Source organism: Coloeus monedula, assembly GCF_965178545.1.
Source record: "Coloeus monedula genome assembly, chromosome: Z".
Lineage (NCBI taxonomy): Eukaryota > Metazoa > Chordata > Aves > Passeriformes > Corvidae > Coloeus > Coloeus monedula.
This window is the reverse complement of record NC_138822.1, coordinates 735,352-758,018: the sequence shown is the minus strand read 5'-3', so window position 1 is coordinate 758,018 and position 22,667 is coordinate 735,352. Positions and strand designations below refer to the sequence as shown.

Genomic DNA, 22,667 nt, shown 5'->3' with positions numbered 1-22,667 from the left:
TTTTCAGTATTCAGGTGCACACAAGTGAAATGGCAAGGATTTATTTGAATAAAAACACCTTTGGCAGAGTTCTTCAAGGTAAAGCTTGAGAAAAAAGAGGAGGGAAAGCTTCAGGTACCTTGCCCAGGTATGAAGGCATGACTGACAGCCAAGGAAAGAATTCAAGTGTATCAAAAGCACTGTTGTGTGTCACTGCTCTGACTCGTACCTGGGGCTAACCATAGTTTCTCCCTGCAGTGAAAAGAGGAATCAGAAGGAGACAAGGAGCTGCTGCAGAGACGAGACTGAAGCCAGACTCAGGTTCTGGGTGAAGAAGCCCTGCACCAGAGCTCACAGCAGCTCACAACACAACTCTACCCTTATAAAACTGCCCAAGGGATGGCAGTGCTCAAAACAAGGCAGCAAAACCTCCACAGTTGCCAACATTTCCCCTTCAGAGGGGAAAAAGACATTGTTCTGATCACAAAAAAAATCAACCAAACAAACAAACAAAAACCACATACACAAAACAACCCCACAGAAACCAAAATCCAAAAACCAACCCCAAAAGACCCCATACCAAAAAAAATCAACCCAAATGATACATGCCCTGTAACAGAAACACTACTTTTAGGACCACCTAACTAACACTACTTTTAGGTCAGTTAGTGGTGATGGCTCAAACAGCCCCGTGACTGAGGGACCCAGAGGAACAAGGATTCCCACAGATGGGCTGGTACCTGTCACAGACAGAGGAACTGCTACTCCAGGGAATGTCACTTGGCAATTCCACTGCGAGCTCCTGCCTTCAGCTCCTCGTAAATTTGGTCAGCTTTGTCCAGGAGACAAAGCTCACACTGGGATAATGACGCAAGTGTCAACAGTGCTTTTGATATCCCACCCTCCCATCAGCAGGGCGAGTTAACATGTAAATTATGCTCCAAGGGACACCAGGGTGACACCAAATTGTGTTGTACTGCGGGCTTGCAAATGGTGTGTGTGGTGGCAGCGGATAACCTGCCCGTGATCTGCTCTTCCCTAAGCTTTCCTTACTAAACATAAAACTAATTTATAATAATATACTGTAAAATTATAATTTTAAAACTTAGTTTTGCCATGATCTTGCTAGGCGCTATCTCCTATTTTTCACCAATTTATTGCAGTCTTGGTTTAACTATTCAAGCCAGGACAATGAGAGTAAGTTAAAAAGAAAATTCCAGGGGTCAATATTGATCAGAATGGAAACCAGAGATGAAAAACAGTGAAAAATTTGTCTCTGTACCAAGATTGCTACCAAAACACTAAGAGCCTTAACAAAAGCCTGTGTTCAATGTGAGGCAGGAGGAAGCTTAATCATTTGTTGTGTATTTAAGGCTTATATTCACTACCTGATGTTAGCAAGAGCATGTAGCAAACCTTTGATGCTGAAAAAGGTAGCAGAGGTGATTAATTAAAATCTAACATGACAAGCTAAAAATATTTCTTGTTCTTGACTTCTAAAGACATTTTCGTTTCAGAATCTGGGAGCCTGTGTGCAACCTGAAATGCAAGTAAATGACTGAGCAAAAGAGAACAATCACTGCAGCAAATGAAAACTCAGTAATCCCAGAAGGAAAAGCAGCAAACTGCAGTCTAAATCAAAGCAGCTTATGCTATTCAAGGACACATTAATTCATGAAGTTTTCAGATGTGTTTTACTGATAGTATTTTGCACAGCTTCTCAAAAACAAAATGTGTATTCTGTATTTCTTAGATCCTGGGGAAAGGGAAGGAAAAGAAGGGAAAATGTTGGGAGGAAGGCAGCATCTCTAGAAGGGAACAAGTGGACAAGGATGAAGGTATCGAGGTGAGGGAAATGTCTGGGGGAGAAGGCAGCAATCCCTCACAGAGACTAATCACAACAATGTGAAGTGTCAGGATAGGGGGGAATGGTTTCAACGAGAGGAAGTTTAGATGAGATCTTGGGAAGGAATTGTTCCCTGGCAGGGTGGGCAGGCCCTGGCACAGGGTGCCCAGAGCAGCTGGGGCTGCCCCTGGATCCCTGGCAGTGCCCAAGGCCAGGCTGGACACTGGGGCTTGGAGCAGCCTGGGACAGTGGGAGGTGTCCCTGGCCATGGCAGGGGTGGCACTGGGTGGGATTCAAGGTCCTTCCCACCCAAACTGTTCTGTTATTCCATAGTTCTGTCACCAGCATGCTGGTGGGAAGGGAGTGCTCCCCTTCTGCCAGGGAAGATTCCCCCATCTTGGGACTTGCTGTGCCACCACTACTGGCAGGAAATCCGCAGCCCACTGTTGTTAAATTAGCATGAGAATGGAATAATGACAGGACTGAGAATTCATTTTAAAGTTTCCAGGGAGATCGACTGAGCCAACGCATTTCATGCTTGTATCACACCAATTAGTAGAAGCTATAATGAGAACAGGATTAGTGGACATCAGAATTAATACGATGTACTCAGGAAAAGTCAGATGGTTTTTGTACAAGGATGGCATCTCCTGTAAACCCAGGGGAGCTCTCAGAAGGGTCAACGAGTGTTTGGATTGCAACAAAAAGGTTTTCAAAATGATTCTGAGAGATATTTGGGGAAATGCTTAAGCATCTAGGACTTAAAAGAAAAACGTCACTCCGCAGATGAAAAAAAAATAAAAAGGAAACAAAAAATCTGATCAAAAGCTAGGAAAGAGAGCTGTAATATTGGACCATCTGTCAGTTCTTACAATGGAAAAAAGTCATCAAAGTACTTCCTCAGGGAACTCTGTTGAGGACTGCGACAGGCATTACAACGGATGGCAAAGTTTGTAAATTATTTAGGATAGTAATGATGAGAATCTATTATTAAGAACTTCAACAGGCCTGAGTCACGGGACAGCAAGATGGCAGACGTAATTAACTGTGCACAAATGCAAAGTGACACATGAGGAAAAACATTCCAAGCTTCACATGTGGAAAGATGGGCTTTGTGCTTGGTACCACCACTCAGGGACAAGATCCTAGGAAAAGTTCCATGAAAACACCATCCCAATGCTCAGCAATGCCAGAAGAAGCAAATCAGAGCACTGGAATGACTGGGAAAGAAACAGAACAAAGTGAACAAGGCTGTTACACATCCTGAATACTGTGGGTACTTTTGGACTTCTCACACAGAAAGGGCAACATAAATTGGGAAAGGTTCAGAAAAAGGTAGAAGTGGTGTGGAAAGGCTTGAGTATGTCCCAACTGGATAAGCAAAAACTCAGTCTGGGACTCTTCAGCACAAAGAAAGGACAAGGGGTGATGGTTTTAAACCAAAGGAGCCAATTCAGACTGGATATCAGGAAGGAGTATTTTATCATGAGGATGGTGAGGCACAGGCTGCCCAGGAGGAGGTGCATGCCTCATCCCTGGAGACATTCAAGGTCAGGCTGGACAGGGCTCTGACCCACCTGATCAAGGCGAAGATGCCACAGATCTTTGCAGGGAGGGTTGGACCAGGAAACCCTTAAAAGGTCCCTTTCAACCAAACTGTTCTGTAATTCTATGGAAGGAACAACTCTGGGGATTCAACAGGAGTCTGCAGAACTGGGAGGTGTATGAAGTGGATGAATAGGGCTACACAGGTCTATTTCTTTTCCAATTAAAAAGTAAAAAAATCTATTAAACGAAGGTCAGAGAAAACAGCTTCAAAACAAACAGAAGAAAGTGGCTCTTCACAGAACTGGTGATAGTCTGGGGTTGCTCTGTGACAAAGGAAGTGGTAAATGCAGTGGCAGGGATGTGCAGGGAGAGCAAAGAGCTCACTGTACAGAATTTCTGGGCTAGCAAACACACAGAATTCACATGTTTCAAATGCAAACAGTCCTGAAGCTGAAAGTGACTGGAAAGTCCTTTTAGAGAAGAGGGAAGGGGAAAGTAAAATAAGTATTAAATAGATGCCTTCCCCAGCATGTCCTCATGGCCACCATGTGGGACAGGTAATTAGAGCAGTTGGATCTTTGGTCCACCCAAATTAAGCCTTTCTCATAGTTGTACAGGAGCTAATTAAAACTTCCCATGGTGGCATGTGAGTCCTCTAAAGCCTTCAGATTGCTTTGCACCTGATTATAAACAAGAGGCACTGGTACCTTCATGAAGTGCTGGCTCTTAAAAATTTTCTGGGGTTTTTCTTGCAGATTTTGGGTTTGATTTTGATTCTCTAAAAAAATAAAGAAGTACTTTGCAAACCTGGTAGAGAGACACTGAAGTATTCCAGGTTCTGTGTTTCCTTCTGATGACACCTAGGGATTAAGGGGTTTCTTTAGCATTTTAGTGTTACTTCATCATCCCTGATAGGTAGAAATCTGATATTGAACACAACTACAGAGAAAAAAATTCTAGGGGTGAATGAGAATAGGGCTTTTATCTGCCAAGAGCATGTTAGAAGATACTGATTTGGATCTCCCACACTGAGGACATTCAGAGATGGGCTGTAGTATCTGCTCTGGGTTTAGCTTCACACTGGATGAATACAAACTACCTTGTACTGGGTGGGGGGTGAGATGGCTTGATGTCTCCTTTGTTCAGCCAATACTGAATTAATAGAGTGCCAACCTGCTCCATAAAATGTATTCTGACATCTGACAGTGAACTGCCTTCCTGAGCCACCCTGCAAATATTGCCTGGCCAAGAACAACTGAGGTAATTGTATTTAATTATGCAATCAACAGTTTTCAGATTAAGGAGATTACACATAAATGCACCACCCTGTGTTATAAACTCTTACTCTGTCAATTGAAAAATACCGTACCCAACTTGCATGCAAAACACAAGTCAAGGAACACACAAAGGTCACTGAGGACCTCTATTCTCCTGCAACTCTGTTGACTTGCATCGAAATTACACCAAATTACAATGGTTATAGCATTTGTTTTCATGGATGAGAGAATGAGGCTAATATGGCCCCATCTGCTCTATTTTCAATGCAGACCATTTGTACTTCAGCAGCAGTTTATCAACAGGGAAAAATTCTGCCACATAAAAGGAAATTTTGACAAGTCAAACCTCCAGGAATGGATACAACAAATAAGTGCAGCTAAATTATTCACTAATAATAAACTGAACACGGGTACCTTCATCTAAAAGTGCATTTGACACAGTCCAGTGGGAATTTCCTGCCAGAAACCACAAGCCCCTTGCTTCCTAGGGACCTGAGAGTTGCCTTGCAATGATAGCACAGTCACTAGTAAACATTCACAGCACTGCCAGCACTGCTGTGTGCCTCCCCGCACACCCTCAGCCTCTCCTCCCACGTGAACCAGGGCTCCTGGGACTGGCACTGATACATCTCTGCATCTCATTTCCCCAGGTGACTGATGCAGTAGCTGTGCCCTCAGGATACTTCTACAGACTGAATTCCTGAAGAGTAATTCCTACAAACCACAGCCAAATCCAACCTGCCCAAGCCCAGAGACAGACAGAACTGCTCCAAGGACCTGATGGTGTACACAGCTACCCCTGTGCTCACCAGACACGCCCTCAGCCCCATTCCCAGGATTCTGACTTCCCAAGCACTGGAAAAAGGACATAACACTCAGAGCTGCAGTGCACACTTAACAATAAAACACCTGAATTTTAGCTACCACTTGTTGCTGCTGATCCCTCCCAGTTTTCAGTATTCCTTATGCTGGCAAAAGAAAAATTACTTCCTTGGAAAGGGCTGGTTTTAGTGGCAATTTGAGACACTTTCAGGACACAGCCATTCATGTGGAGAGCTCAACAAGTGGGCAGGTACGTGTGGGGACCATGGCAGTGAAATGTTTGCAGTGCAAACGATGGGAAAGGAGCACAGAAATCCCATTTTTCCCTACTGATGACCTAACCCAGCAGGCAGGCTGGGGGCACAGCCCTTCACTCCTTGTCCCTGTCCCCATTTCAGAAGCCTCCATTTGGGCCACACTGGACAGAATGAACAGTCAAGGCAGTCCAACGTTTGGTCCCTCCTCGAGCATGGCACAGCTGAAGTGAGCCAAGACCACAGCCCTCCCACATAACTAAGCACGATACAACTAAATTAGTAGAAGTACCACAATTAGTAGAAGTACAGCTATATCAATAGGAGCACAGCTGTACCAGTAGAAAAATGTGATGTTCAAACTGACACAGAAAGGACAGATGGGGAAACAGACAGAAAGAGATCAAAGGGAGTAGTGGAATCAGCAGCAGCGTTAAAACATTTTTCAGGACTGAAAACTTTCTGTGTTTTGCTCTCTTTTTTTACCCTGTCTCATTTGTTCACAGTTGTCACAACCTTAGCCTTTCTCCATGTACTGACAGCCTTCCCCTCCTTGTCCAAACAGCAGCCAGAGCTCTCCAGCCTTCTCGTCTGAAACCTAACTGTGCTTCACAGCTCCTCCACACCAATTCTGACATAAACCTCAGCATTTGGTTTGCCCTGCAGAAGACATCCCTGTATTTTAATTAAAAGATCAGACTTTAAAGGCCAGAAGGACCATTTATAACCTTCTATTCTGATTACTTATGTAATATGGACCAGAAAAATCTCTCTAGAGAGCTCCTGCATCAAACATACAGGATCAAGATGAGACACAGACCCTCTTTCATCAATCCTAACCTGGAAAGTAATGAAAAACCCTCCTGAGCCCAAGTTAAATTCTTCTAGGTAATAAATTACCCTCGCTGCTGAAAAAACATGCAGCTTCATTTTAAAGAATGAGCAGGCAGGTAAATAAAGAAATTATATGAAGAGCCTGGTTTTTGGCGATTGCATCCCGACACTGTGCACTGCGGGAGTGAAGCCTGGGATCCTCAGCAAACACCATCTCATATGCACCAAAAATAAAAAGGGAAAAAGATAAATCTACCTCAAAGCATTGACACAAACAATTTCTATAGAGCAAGTAATTTTGAAGTATTAATTTACAGGAAGCTGATTAATTGACTGCCTTCTAATTATATTCTGAAAATATGCAAACACAGGATTTGACATTTTCAAAGCACTTAAAAGACAGTAACTAATCTTCGAATTCCTCTACAAGGTAAGAATTATGGTGCCCATTTTAGACACAAGGATATGTGCAAAGATGCCCAAATATAGATCTGCTGTAAAAGAGTTCAACTCAAGATTGCTATAAACAGAGCTTCTCTGCCTGAAGTGAGCCAATACACGATAGGGAGGCAAGAATAAGAAGTCAGCACATCTTAGACCTTGTTACATCCCTGTTATATATAATAATTTCTATCTATAAACATTTTCAGAAAAAATCCAAACACTTGAAATTTCAACCAACTGCAGTTTTCTGTGAGATGAGGGACAAGACTGGTACAGTCACACACCAGCACCAGAGACTGGCAGGGCTCTGATGGAAAGTCAAAGACCACTGCAAAGAGCCAAATACAACATTTTTATGAAACCTGAATGATTTTATGGCATGGGAAAACATCCTTTTCTTGGCACCATCCTCTCTGACAGCCACAGTCTGTGGTTAAGTAGCCCTGAGGGGTGGGAGCCTCATTATAACCTTGTAAAAAAATTGGCAGGAAAAGTGACAGACTCTGGTTTATAACAAGAGAAGGTTATTGCAACACCAGAAGCCTTGACCTCCACCTTCCATTTACTCACAGTCCACCAAAGGAGCACTGGCTGCTCTGCCCACCTGCACCACGCTCAGGAGGGCAGGGAATGACATTCCAGGAACACGGAGCTGAACACAGAGCTGCTCTACCCATAACTCACAGAGAAACAGGTTCTTCATTAAAATCACATTTCCCAACCCCGCCCTTAAGGACGGTGATAGAAAAGTTCCCATTAAGGGAACCTGTAACTGCCTCTCTCAGCACATTTGGACATTCCAGAGCCCCAGGCCATGGTCAGGACTGCTGTACCAAACCCCGGGTAGATGGGGTTCACTCAGATGCACAGGGGGATAAAGCACTGACCTCGCCTCAGGACATCAAACACCCAGTGACTGAGTCCTGTCCTGTCTCACCCACCAAGAAATTTGGATGAAATTTCCATTACATCCCTGCACACATTCTTGAATCTACTGTCCTTTGAATTCTCCAAGTTTTCAATTAAAAAACAAACAACAAAAACTAACAGACACACACAAAAAACCCAAACCAACCAAACAGAAAAACCAACCAAAAACCAAAACCAAAAACCAAAACCAAAAAACCCCAAACAAACAGAAACCAATGCACCTCACCTTAGCCAAGCAACAATTACAATGATTCCATCATATGACAAGCCTTCCCCAAGCCCCAGGACTTCTGACTGTCCACTTTCAAACCCTGGGTTTCTACAAGGATTCTCTGAAATTTCCTGAACTGTTGAACATGCTGTAACAGTGACTGAAGATACTCCAATAACTCTACCTTGCAAATATAAAAAAAAATCTCACACTGACAAGGGTCACAGCCACCAACATTTTTACGAAGGGTAAGAACTGAATTGCACTACACTAATTGTGAGCTGAAAATTAAATTTTCAAAAATTGGCTGGAGATTGCTGAAATGAGTTCAGGCTTTATATCAAATAAAATTATCTTCAGGCTGTAAAACCAATAGCATTAGAGACAGAATCCACATTTTATAATATTTACTATCAAAGACCCACTTAAGCATACATTTAGGTTTCAACAATTTACCCAACTGGAACTACAGCACATGTTTTCTTTTCACATTTTTACTAATATATCCCAAATCATGTTAACTGTGCTACACTCAATAGATTAGTTACTCAACAGATTAATTCCTCCAAATCCAAGAGATTTTGGAGTTTATTCAGTTTGAAGTTTTTTCAGTGTGAAGTACTTTAAACACAGAGACAACATACCTAATATTCACCCAAATTAGTGTCATGATATAGCAAAGGACATGTTGAAGTTTCCTTTTTAAGCAATTCAACAATTACTCATATACTCTGATAACAGGATAGAAACATTGCACATCTTTTAGAAAACGCCTGGATTTCTGTTCCCCTATGAAGTGGTTGTGAATGCTCTGGTTTTAACCACACTTGTCATCCCAACACTCTTAATCAAACAGCAAAGTTTGTACAAGAAGTCATTTACTCGGGGTAGAAAATAGAATCCTTTTCTCACTCATTGCACACATTTTGCTGGAACACTGTTCACACACAGTGGCGGAACCTCCCACCCATCCAAATACCTTCACTGAACCCCCGAGTGTTGAGGCAAAGGGGTTTAAACCAAATAGACCAGACGGAGTTACAGAATCACAGTCACAGAATCATGGAACTGTTTAGGTCGGAAAAGCCCTCAGAGTCCAACCCTTGCCCAGCACGGCCAAGGCCAGCACTGCCCCGTGTCCCCAGGTGCCACATCCACACAGCTCTGAAACCCCTCCAGGGATGGGAACTCCACCGCTGCCCTGGGCAGCTGTGCCAGGGCTGGAGAGCCCTTTCTGTGAAGGAATTTCCCCAATATCCACCCTGAGCCTGCCCTGGCTCAGCCTGAGGCCGTTCCCTCTCCTCCTGTCCCTGTTCCCTGGGAGCAGAGCCCGACCCCCGGGTGTCCCCTCCTGCCAGGGACTTGTGCAGAGCCACAAGGTCCCCCCTGAGCCTCCTTTGCTCCAGGCTGAGCCCCTTTCCCAGCTCCTGGGGCTCCAGCCCCTTCCCAGCTCCATTGCTGAGCTACATTCAAACACCCAGTAACTGAGGAGACACTTCCATCAGCTCTTTCCCCCCAGAGCTATGGCAATTCTGGGTGTTGAGCAAAGAGGTGCTCTTTTTTTGCACACAATTTACAGAAGGATTTATGATAGAAAAGTTGAGGAACCTCTCTATTGATGTTAGGCATGAGCTTCCTTTCCATCAGACAAGCATATTCTGGCACTGTTAATTAATCCTGATCTCTGGAAGCACCTTTCTGATAACAGAGGTTTCCAGATGTTCCACAGCTCCTGTGTGACAGTATTTGAGCTCCCAGCACTCATCATTCCCAGTTCTTCTGAGGTCATGCTGTGCTCTGTCACTGAGGACCAGGTGAGTGCAGCATTGTTTGACTCTCTCAACAGTGCAGCTCACTGGCACACTTCGTATTACATGCATTTAAATAATGCTGTTTGATTGGTATTATTTAATGCCATTTGCTTTCACAGATTCTCTGAATCGCTTTCTGCAATGTGTCAGCCACATCCAGTGCAAATCCACTACCAAGCTGACCAGAGCAAAGCAGAGCTCTTTGTCCAAGGGGCCTGGGTGTCCCCAGGCTTGGTGATCGTGCTCCTCACCGGCCACTCTCCTGTCAGGCTGTCCTGGGCAGAGCAGAGCCTGACCCTGCTGTGCACACACAGCGGACAAGAGACTCTCTAAGCATGCCCACACTGGTCAGAGGTCACCTCCCTGCAAGGAACAGGTGACAGTGGCAACCAACAGCAATCCTAAGCAGGCAGCACCACTCTGGAGAGGACAGAGTTACAGGAGGGTTGAGGAAGTGGGGGCAGAGAAGCACAGGCATCACTTTCACTCTCCCAGAAGAGAGTAAATTGTATGCAGAACAATGGGGTTTTCTGTTCATTTTCCACAAAGAGAATATTTTATGTTCCTCCTTCTTATGCAACCGCAAATTTTGCTTTCTATGTCAATACACATTCCCAGCAGCAAGAGCCTTCTCAAGCTAACCTGAATAAATACAGAGATTTTGGGCTCCCGAGGGACATCATCTTTGAGCAGGAAAGCCTTCCCATTGTTGCTCTTCCACAATAAATCCCGTGAAGCCCTGGCTTGAGAAGTGCACAACAGCATCCTCATCTCTCCTTTGTGGCAGGAAAAAGGCCAAATTTACTATTTCTTGCCAGTTTGACAGTTGAGTTTGATAGCTGCAGTTCATTAAGTCTTGAACTTGCCAATCAATCAAGGAAACTTTTAAGTCAAGCTCTGCTTTGCACAGTGTTTGTTTCACAGTGCTTTTTGTAACAAATTGCTGAAAAATCTAGAACAGGAAATGAAGCAGAGTGGCAAAATCAGGTTCAGTTCGGATACAAACACAATTATTTTGGGGGATGTTACTGCACTTTCTTTTAGTGCTGCCAATACCAAGTTTCAGGAGTTGTGATTTCTGCCCTTCTACCGGAGTTTTGATGAACTGTATTAAAGATTCACATATTTTATGTCATGTAATAGCAAAGCATGAATGATCAAAGAAGTATTCACACAGCAAACGTCGAAATTCAATTTGCTTCACATTTCTTTCTTCCATTTGCACATAAAAGTCTTGGTATTAACTGAAATCCCTCTTCCTGTCAAGCAAAGTACATTGCCTCTTTTTTCTTTTAATTTTAACCAAAACTGATCTTTTTTTCCCCCTTAAATACAGAAAAACACCCCATCTTTAAGCTATCAGTTTCCATCAAAATGTCTAAGAAGCACTTTATCACTCAGAGCTGCATCTAAATACAAACAGTTTCTGTTGTTTTTTGTTCTTAACTCACTGGAATGTACTGTGGGAAGACTATGTCAGAAATTCAATTTCTCTTCTCAAAATCCTCTCATTTTTCAGAGCTTTGTAGCCCACATGAATATTACCCTTTTCAAAGGCAGAGAAACACACAGCAGTGTGCAAGGATGGAAAAGCCATCCAGTTTTGCTGCTGATAACAAAAAAAGGAAACCATAAAGAATATCATTTTCTGCATTAGCAGGCATACAGGGCATAATGTAAAAAATGCAGTAGGAATTCAGCTACAGCTTTCAGGTCAGTTAAAAGCCTTGATCACTTTCTTGCTGAAAACGTATTTTTTTCTGCAGCAACAGATAAAATATTCGATAAGTCATCTTTTCTTGAGGAATATTTATAACAAGAGGCAAATACTACTGAAATCTTCTGCTTTGATTTACACCAGTGTTGAGCAAGGGAGGGGCGGGGGGTGGTAACAGGTTAAAAACCCTACACCTTTCTTTCCTAAAGGAAATTTAAGTACTTCTTCATATCAAGAATTGCTTAGAAACATAAAATCAAAGAAAAAAAAAAAAAAAAACACTTTGTGTTATTGAACCAATTGTGATGGATCAACCTGTCCAACAAGGACCCGTATATGCCTCGGAGTGACTCTGATGCAGCTCCTGCCCTCACCAGGTGTCCTCACCCCAGGTAAGGCTCTGTGACGGGCAGGAGCACCAAGCAGCCAAGACATGCAAGAGGAGGTGAGAAGCAGCACATCTGAGTTCTCTGAGCCCCCACAGCACACAGACCAGTGACTCATAATGCAGTCCAGTTCAAAGCCAGACTCAGGCAGTAGATAATTTGATTTACTACGTCACACCTAGTACTCAACCACACATGGAAAAAAATGTCGTGGATTCAATGACTTTTTTTTTCAGGTCTTTTTAAAGTACTTTTTCCAGGCAGAATAATTCTAACAAAAAAGTGAAGAGCAGCAAGCAAGGATACACTCCCTGGATTCCCCCCCTTCTTGCCTTCATTCTTAGACTTCTGACACCTCCTCTCTAACTTTTGTAATGTAAAACATTAATAAACCTCTTTGTTCTATCAGTTGCATAAAATGGGATACTACTACTACTGCAGGAGTTGTAGTAATTATGGAGATTGCCATCCTACTGCCTGACATGGTGTCAGAAAGATAACCTTGTTCAGGTTTCTTAGAGAGGAAAAAGAAACTCACAAAGCAATCTCTGTCAAGCCCTTAAAATCATCTTTTCCAAAACAAAACAATGCAAAAGTGCTTTTGATAACTAAAGAAAGAAGTTTCAAAGTTGACATTTTGAACACAGCTAGGGAAACACACTGTCTTGTAACATCCCAGTTTTGTATTCCCATGTAGAAAAGAAAGGCGTAGAAAGCACAAGAATTGACCTGCCTGCTGTAAAAACACAACTGATGCAGCCAGATACAATAAGGGAGAAAAATGAGAAGAGGGAGAATACTGTTCAACTAAGTTCTAGCTGCAAAGTGACATTCCCATCACTATCATCACATGCAGACAAATTCCCATCATGAAGTTTGTGGGGAGGTTCTGTGGGATCCAGCCACAAAGAACAGACCCAAAGTAAAGGTGCTGCTCTGATTTTGGGAATTAAACCTTTAGTTATGCATCAGTTTGTGGCTGCTGTGGAGGAGGCAGGGGGATGCACAGAGAACCACAGAACCAGCAGGGCTGGAAGAGACCTACAAAATGATCAAACGCAATCTTCAACCCAAACTCTGGGTGCAGGCACAGTGGCCCCAAGTCTTGTGCGACCCTGGGAATGAGGTGCTCTAAGCAAACAGCTCCAGTGTAACTGCGACGTGTGAGGGCTTCTTTCTGATCCTCCACCTCAAAGGAACTCCGAATGCAATCAAAAAGCATGAAAACCACTTTAAACTCAGTTGACAAGACCCATGGGATCGTTTTCTTTTTCTCCTCCCACACCTTTTCTTTACAACAGAACGTTGTTGGCTCTATGAACACAAGCTTACAGTTGTCTCTCAAGAACTCTGAGTAAAACCACATAGATAACAGTGTCATAAAATAATTTGTGTACAAACAGAATACAGCACATGGGCGTGACAGGTAGCCACAAGCTGTGGTTACAAGTCTTGCTATCCTGGCTCAAATTAGCCACCTGTCATCCTCTCTGTGGCCACAGCTACTTGATAGTCTTCAAATGATCCAGAGAATGGGGGAAGAGCAGAGTGTTCCCAAAAACGGGCCACAAAATCATGAAAACACAACTTCTAGTGGCTGCTTTCTGTGGCTACTCTTTGATTGAGATGCTGGAGTTACTCTCTAGTAATTTTTAAATGAAGGCATGTGCTATCACAAAACACAGTAGGCAAATGCTTTACTTGCACTACCAGTGCTGCAAGGAGATTATTCTTTTCTTAAGAGATACGAACCTAATTTTTCCTTGCAGTACAACTAACCAAGTTTACTTCTCAGTCATTTAAAACATAATGGTTTTCTAGTACAACAGCAGCTTGAAAAGTTGAACAAACCTTAACACTAAGAGACGTGTCACAGCTCTCTACATTTTTTAAGGTTTGCCTTTTAGATATTTCAAGTTACCAGGGAAACCCATCTCTTGTAAATATTTATATCAGGTAATTCCTTAAATTTCCACAAGTGCTTATCTATGCCATTGCTCCAGCTAAATAACTACCATTTAAATGTGAAACACTGAAGAGCAACTTACACACAATTCTTCTGAAGTACACAGCAGTGCAGTGATAATGTCATTCAGCTAAAGGAGTTACAAAGCAGAGTCCTAATAAAACCAGCTGCAGGCGATCCTGCAGCATAACAAAGTGACAGATGTCCCAGTATAATTTGGGGCTTCTGTACAGGAAAAACACCATGCTAAGAAGGTCAGTAATCCAAATACAGCTATTTAAACTGCTGGATGGAGAGTTGGGATGAAGATTTTCAATGTGCCTCTGTAAACCACTCATCTGACAGCACTACAATAATTAAGGATAGTGGGTGTGGAACTCCCAGCAGTGTGTCCTCTTATTTAGATGGCTGAATTAGGACCACCATGCTGAAAATTTATAATCACTGAAATAAATGGCAAAGCTTCACCCAAATGCAGAGGACTCTGGGGCCTTCATGTCTGACACTCATTTCACTGAGGTTAAAATGGTGCAATTCCAATCTGCATCAACCACTATCCTCAGCACTCTTCCCTCCTGCACCATCTCCCAAACAAGTTTTTAGACATTAAAAATACACCACATGCTGAAGGTCCTGACACACAAAATAGTGGTTCTTTCTGCTCAGCCCCTCCTGTGTTCCACCCACACTGTTCACTGCCCACACCTCACAGAGTTGACAATCTCCTGCGTGCAGGTGTGAGGAGCAGCAGTCCACATTATCTGCTCACTTGCAAAAACTCAAAATAGACAACCAAAACTTACCAGCCATTATTTATTCAGTGCAAAGAAGAGAAAACACATTATTACAATGTACTAAAGTTTTTATCTATCACCTCTGGGGAAAAAAAAAAAAAAACACAAAGCATAAACCAGATGCAAACACAGATCAACAAACATGTTACCATTATGATGCAGGTACCTTAAAGAATAGAAATGTATCTCCTCTCTGCTATCCTAATTCTTTTCCATCCTTGAATATTAAAGGAAATAAATACTAAATGCTATCTATTAGGCAGACTCATAAAAAATATCAAAGGGTCGGAAAAAAAATTAGTATCTATTTTTTAAGATTTTTGTAGACACAAAAAGTATTAGGAATTTATTTTTAATATAATGTGGGAACTTCCCACAATTCAAGAACACAAAAACTGTTTATGGGCCACAGGCACAGTGTGTAATGCTGATGGGGCAAAACCTTCTCTCTCCACCCTCACACCAAAGGCAGGGTGGAAAAGAGCTCATTTCGGGTGAGCAGAGCATAAACTTCTTACAGCAAGTAATTGAAACAACAACAAAAACAATCTGGTCCTGAGAAGGCTACTAAAGTATCTTACACTTTCAACCACCATGGCTCCACACTGCCCAGGTTTCTCGTTACTCCCCTCAGAAAAGGGCTTTGCTGCCCCTGTGCTGAGATGCACGAGTGAGACCTGAGGGCTGGGCTCGCGCTGCTGCCGCGATGTGATGCCATTGTCAGAGCAGGACTGGGCACACAGCACCGAGGGCAGGAACTCTTTGTGGCACAGCATCACCCCCACGCCACAGCTCAACGTGGGGTTCAGCACTGCAGTGACACAGGAAAGAGTTTTCCCGTGATTTGTGCAATTCAGATACGCTTTGAAAGAGATATTCATAGCCGTTTTCCTCCTCAGACCTTGCCAAATGCTTTTTTTTGCATCCCCACATACCAGCTTCAGCAGTCCCCAGCGGCCATTGCCACCAGTTTGAGGGCTCACTACAAGCTATCATAATGAAGCACCTTTTGGTTTCTGATCAATACCTCAATGTTGTGCTGCTCAGGGCTGATCAATGTCCTGGACCTTGGAGCTCAGGGCAACAACAGGACACACTGTGGTGATCACATAAAGGGGCAGGCAGATGTACAGGCCAGACTGGTTCCCTTAATTAGCTTGTTCGATTATTTTTCCGTGTGTGCTCATCTCTTTGCCTGCCTTAGGTTCCTCCTGTAGTCAACCCTGCTCCTGTGCAGTCCCAAAAGCTGTTCCCTACTTCCCATAACCAGTGCCCTATTCCCATGGACACCATCCTCAGCCTCCAGGTGACCTCAAGCCCTTTTCCTGAGTTCTGTAATTCTAGCTCAGGTAGCAATGCAGTCAAAAAATCACTGGACTTTGTGTGACTAACTGCCTGGGAAGTCATTCATTGCCAGTATATACTTGCTTACTTCTATTACAGGTGGCCATTCCAAATATTTCATATATTTAAGGCATATAACAAAATTTGGCAGAAGTCCAATGCGAAAATTTCCTGAACCACAAAAGAAAGATCTCTGCTAAATAGGAAGGCTGCTACCATGTAGTTTCCTGTAGATTTAAGTAAAAGAAAGGCTAAATGTATCATACATATACACAGGAAAACTGATTTTCCCTGGAAATGATTGTCCTCTTTTGTTGTCAAATTATTGTGTATGTTTAAGGCATGTTGCGGGAAAATAATTGCTTATAAAGCTGGTGTATTTCCATCACGTGCCATGTCTCCAATGCATGTAATTCACTGGAAAACTCTTTCCTGTGTCACTGCAGTGCTGAACCCCACGTTGAGCTGTGGCGTGGGGGTGATGCTGTGCCACAAAGAGTTCCTGCCCTCGGTGCTGTGTGCCCAGTCCTGCTCTGACAATGGCATCGCATCGCGGCAGCAGCGCGAGCCCAGCCCTCAGGTCTCACTCGTGCATCTCAGCACAGGGGCAGCAAAGCCCTTTTCTGAGGGGAGTAACGAGAAACCTGGGCAGTGTGGAGCCATGGTGGTTGAAAGTGTTAAGACAGCACCAAAAAATCACTATTTACTGCAAGTTCATGCAAAGACGTGAAGTTTATCTCAGGGTGTGAGGGCTTCCAGCTGCTAAAGCCCATGGCAGAATGTGAGGAAAGCATCTCAGATCCCCATGAGGACAGATCTACCCAGCCATCAGCTGCTGACTCCAGGAAACAGTGGAGATCAAACTATTGGTCTGTGGCAGTGAAGCTTGCTTTGACATAATCCACACTCAATTCTTGCTACTGCTGCAAGAACCAGGCTAGAATCATCTCACATGAATTACATAACAATTACGAACGGCATGCATCTAAGTCTGACTTACAGCTCAGGGCTGACAGTCGAAGTGCTTGTGCCATCCCTGCAGAAGTTGTCTCGTGCTCTCTGTCCCTAAACATTCTTTCAGAGGTGCTCTGCGCACCACCACAACAAACCACAGCCCTCACCCAACCAGGGGTGCTTTGCCTGGAGCTGTGCAAACACAACTGAGCTGCTCTGTTGGTATTTTTGGCCTCACTCATCTCTCAGGGCAGGACGTCAAGAGGCAAACATTGTCTGCTAACAAAAAGCTGCAATGCATGGCATCACTACAGGAACACTGCAATCCCTTTCATTTATTCAACCAAAAAATGCCCTAAATGAAAGATCTCCAGCCATATGCCAGCCTCAGTGTTCAGAGGCTCTCAAACAAATTATAGGCTCATACCTCAATGTGCTGGATATCAGCACTGCCCCAAGGAAACAGCAAGGGCTCACACTGAGCTAAGAGAAGGCAGCAGAGTTCCTCCGTACAAAGACAAGGATACAGCACTGGAATACAGCAAATCAGAAGGGGTGCCTCAGAGATGTATTGCTTATGGTATGTTGATAATGCTGAGCAAGGTAACAGCGCCGTAATTGTCAGTGATCTCATGTTCAGAACAACTCAAACAAGGCACCAGACATCAGTTTCCAGATCTGAGTGTGCGTGTCTGATTGGGAGACCAATTGTAATGCTGGTTTTCAACACCTTTTTTTTTCTTTTTTAATAGGTTAGATGACAGTATATACTTCAAACAAAGGTATTATTCCTGCTGGTTGTCAACTGATTCTGGAACACCAGAAATTCTGGCCTGCTAGTGATGTGGCTAACCCTACAGGAGATGTGCAAGCATTATTTTTAAAACACAACCTGTGTTGGGGATATGGAAGTTACATAAAAATTTAAAAACACAGGGTAACACTATGTCTGTGATGGGTGCCAGGTACAGTAGGAAAGAATTATCCCTACCACATCTGGAAGATCTTGATGATAGGAGTTATGTAGGCACACTTCATAAAACAGCTTTAACTAAGTACGTTTAGGAAGTACATTTCAGACTGCAAGAAGGAGCTCTTCCAGATGGTGAGAGAGGGTTAAGCAGGTTTACTTTGGAAACTTAAATTGTAAATTTTCCAAAGCTTTGGGATACTCTGCCATGCTCTAAAAGTTAATCAATTTAATATTTACCAACAGATAATACATTAAATTTTACATAATATTTAACAACATACAAAATACCATTTTTAGAACACTTGAATTCACCTATGGACTCCAGCATATTCCAGAGGCAGGAACAACCTAAAGTGACTATCAGTGCACATTTCCAAAAATTAAGCCAATGTTGCTTATCCAGTATGTAAGAATTCAATGTAAGTTTTTAAAACAAATATTTCAACTGCTAAGCTTAAGGACATCCTCAGAGCAATTTTCAGTATCAACATCAACAACAAAAAATGTGCATCCCTCCATCCTTTTAAGTCCGTATTGCACATTCCGTGTTAAGTCACAGGGACTTTTGCTGTCTACTTACTCTGTGTTTGTTATGCTAACAGGTGCCAACACTTCCATTTAATCCAATCTGGAATGTCTGCTGTATCTTCCTGTGCCTTCCTGTGTCTATGTATGGCAAGCTAAGCATGCCCAGCTCTAAGACGCCTACAGCTACACAGCTTTGGCTCCTCCACAAGCTGCTGTACAAGCAGCATCTTTTAATTTAGCTTCCCTGAGTATTTAACAGGGGGCACTGAAATGGATTAAGCCTTTCTGTGCACCCAAATGGCTGCTACGGGTTTAAACACACCCAGCCTGCTGAATAGATTTGCTACTACTGTGTAGCTGGGAGAGGTTTGTTGCTCCGGGTGCCGGGGTGTTTCTGATGATACAAACACAAACAGCACGGTTCCCACCCTGTCTCAGCAGCAGGGCTGAACTCAGGCGTTGCCCAGAGGCAGCAGCACCAGGACATCAAAGCAGCACAGGGGTGGCCCAGCTCTGCCCGATGCATGGACCCACTCACTGCGGTGACAGTTTACACCACCACGTATTTCCTATCTCACCGGGACCAGGCAGCTCTAGGAACTGCCAACGCCATCTGCATAATTAAAACCTGCAGCTACTCCTGCCTGTGAAGGAGAACTTCATAAAGCAGGGAGAGATCCAAGATTTCCAGCACAGCCACCTGGTAGAGGACAAGGGGCATACAAGGAAAATAGGAGAGGCATTGAGACTCTTTGCTGGTAGAAAAGGATATTGTAGTCTACTGACAGTTACAGCCGTAAGAATTTGTTCTGTGAGACAGATTTTGTTCAATATAAACACTGTCAACAACTAAGTCCGCAGTCACTGACAAAATGCGTTTCAAGTATCTCACTAAATTAGTTTTTCCCCTTTAAGTCCTTACTTTAAAAAACAGCAACAAAAAAAAACACCCAAGAAACAATGTTATGACATACTCTATTGTGGCACATTGTAATCCCAACGTTGAAAACAAGAGAGGGTGCCAATAATTCCAGGCTGAAACTTTCCATATTTTTACCTTAGTAGCCTTGTGCTTTTCTCAAATAGTTCATGGAAAGTGCTGGTGCTTTAAGCATATTTAACACTCCCCAGTTTCCCAAATAACAAGTAAAATGAACACACACCGACATTTTCACATGAGTAATCTACAACAGAAGCTGCAGGTTACACATAACACACATGCAGAACTGGATACTATTATTCATATACGTATTACTGATTAATTAATTTGATGGGTTCATGATTCAGGGGATTTTAAGAGGGTAAAGGGAGCAGCCTGAATCTGGTAAGTGTTTTTAATCATATGAGTCGATACATTTGAATACTCTTCTTTGGAAGCTCTCAAAACTCCCTTTCAAATATGTTTTCCATTAATTATCCACACTTCCCTCAGCACTCCACCCCACTCATATCCTTCCTGACCCGGGTGACTTAAAAATAACCTTGAATCAAGAAAGAACATCAGGAAATATAAATGGAAATGGCAGCTGATCAACCCTTAATAAAAGGTACATGGTATTAAAGCAGATCAGGCACCTGGTCCCACTTGATATATTTAGAAAAGTCTATTGAAGTCACTTAGATTAAATAATCCACTGCTGTGAAATTACATCAGGTAAAGGACAGGCATTTATTGTATGTCTTTGATGTAAGAAATACCATTTATGTATTTTTATAAAATTAAGTGGAGTAGGAATAAACAAACCTTCACAATGCTGGGCTGTGCTGGGAGATGTTCCAGATTTATACGTGATGCACCTTCAGTACCGGGTATGTATTCCCCAAATATACCTCAGGGGGAGGAGATTAAATAAAAAGCCACCTGAGTGAACAGCAGGGACAAGTAAAGGGTAAGGGGAACATTGGAAAGAAAATGGGTAAAGTGACACACACTGGAGCCAAGGTGAGTCCTTCTGACAGTGTCTGGAACATCGTAAAGCTGAACAGCCACTTCTCCCTCTGTGCTTCTACCTCCGTAACGACACAGCCTGAAGAAGACCCACAGTTACTGTACACTTCCCAGGGCAGCAAAACTAAGTATTTTGAAAATATTGTTGCTGCTCAGCACAAGGAGAATACAAAGGCAGAAAACCACTGAATTACAGATATATTCCAAGTAACTCAAGACAAGGAAAAAAGGCTTCAGCTTGAGTTAGCAGCCGTTATATCACATTCTGTTCATTAGCGCAAAAAGTTTAAAGTTAAGTTTATTCTAGTTGCACAATTTTTTCCTGCTACAACTTAAACGTGAGCCAAACCAGAATGACTACTTCAAATTTAAATCAGATGGGAAATGATTAAAAAGAAAACAACCTCTCTCGGTCCCCCAGCAAAAAAAAGAACTGAAAATACATGCCACATACATGGTGCAGTTAACGTGTGCACTAAAGAAAAAAGCACATCACAAGCACAAAAAGACAGGGTTTTCATCTTTTTAGTTTACTGTAAACTCTTTAAGAATTCTGAATTTTTTTTATGGTTCTCAGTAACACATCAGCTAAGATGCTGAGCCAATAGTAAATTTCTTCCAGAAAGAAGACAAGACTGATCACTGTACAGCAACTTGAAACAATGTCCTGGCGTATATATTTCTTTTCACACGTGATTCCACTTCCTGACAACAAGCAGAGAGGAAAATTTAAGAAAGCAGAGTGGGAAGCCGTGCTGGTTTTCCTTACAAAGAAAATTCCTACTATTTGGGCCAACAGGCCCATCTTAGAACTAAATGTCCTGGGTGAAGGTTCAGTATCTTTTACTTGTCCTCAGGACCTGGTCGTTCAGAGAGTTTCAATCCACATCACTGCTGAAGGCTATTAGGCCGGTCAAGCATGATTTCCCCTTTCTAGATCCCCACTGACCACTCCAAATCACCCTCTTGCCCTCATGTGTGTGGAAATGCTTTCCAGGAGGATTTTCTTCATCACCTCCCCGAGGACTACAGTGAGACTGGTGGTCCTGTACCACCCTAGACCTCCCCAAAGCCATCCCCAAAGACACAAGGGATATCTGCTCTCTTCCAGTCCTCAGGAACTTCTCCCAATTACTGTGACCACTCTACAACTTTCAAGGTTCACTCAAGCAAAAAGTCTGGATGCCACTGGACTGCATTAAGAAATCACTGAAGAATATGGATGGATTCAAAGTCAAATAGGTTTGTGTTCCTGAGTCACTCAAGAATTTAGAAAATTCTGAATTTTTATATGACACCACAGTAATTTATAGAAAAAAAATTAGCTGTTTTTACTGCATATAACGGTCAAATGCTGACATTATTGTAAGGTAGGAAAGTATAAATATCAAAACATATTAGGGAAGATGAAAAAACACAATTCAAAAAGATGAGGTGTCTTACACTGCTCAGAATAAGAGGACTTGGTTGCTTACAGTTCTCCACCCACCTTGAAAACAGCAGCCAAAACTCAGGATCTCTCAGCCAGGAGAGGAAGAGATGTCCACAGAAAGAAATAAAATGTGGTTGCCCTGGAAGCTGCTGAAGCAACTGCACAAGTAGGACACAATGAGGTGGAGAATCCATGAGAAAGGACACAAATGATGAACTAAGTCCTACACAGGTTCTTGGTTCTATTCCTGCTCACACCTGGAGTCTTTTTCTGTCCTGGTCCCAATGAGGGGAGCACAGGGACTGACCAAGCTCATCCAGAGTTCCCAGCACTGCACATGAGGCAACTTGGAAGAACCACATTAACATTTGTGGGGCAGAAACCAGGCCAGGAAGATGAATCAAAAGCAGTTTGAAATTTACATGAGGTAAAACAAATGCTGAAGGGAAAGGGTCAAAGAGAGGGACACCAGAAAGAGGAACGAAATGTGTGAACAAAGATATGATATTACCCTGACAATGAATTTCAGTTATTAAAAAACTCATACATTCACCCTTCTAATGCAAGCAGTATTAAGAGGACCTGCAACAATTATAAATAACTTACTCACAAAAGAAATACGAGGAGTAAGAACTCTTCCCAATCTCAGCCAAGTGCATCAAAACCCAA

At 42.8% G+C, this 22,667-nt stretch overlaps 1 protein-coding gene across 1 annotated transcript in view; it reads right to left on the bottom strand.

The window, feature by feature from the left end:
- Positions 1–15,700, bottom strand: part of RASGRF2 (Ras protein specific guanine nucleotide releasing factor 2) — a gene marked incomplete at its 5' end in the record, with an annotated part of 95,310 nt that extends 79,610 nt beyond the window's left edge. The window contains one exon of the mRNA XM_082301129.1: positions 15,401–15,700. Coding sequence (XP_082157255.1) covers positions 15,401–15,700 — 300 coding nt within the window. The remainder of the gene's footprint in view (positions 1–15,400) is intronic.
- Between the last annotated feature and the right edge of the window lie 6,967 nt (positions 15,701–22,667).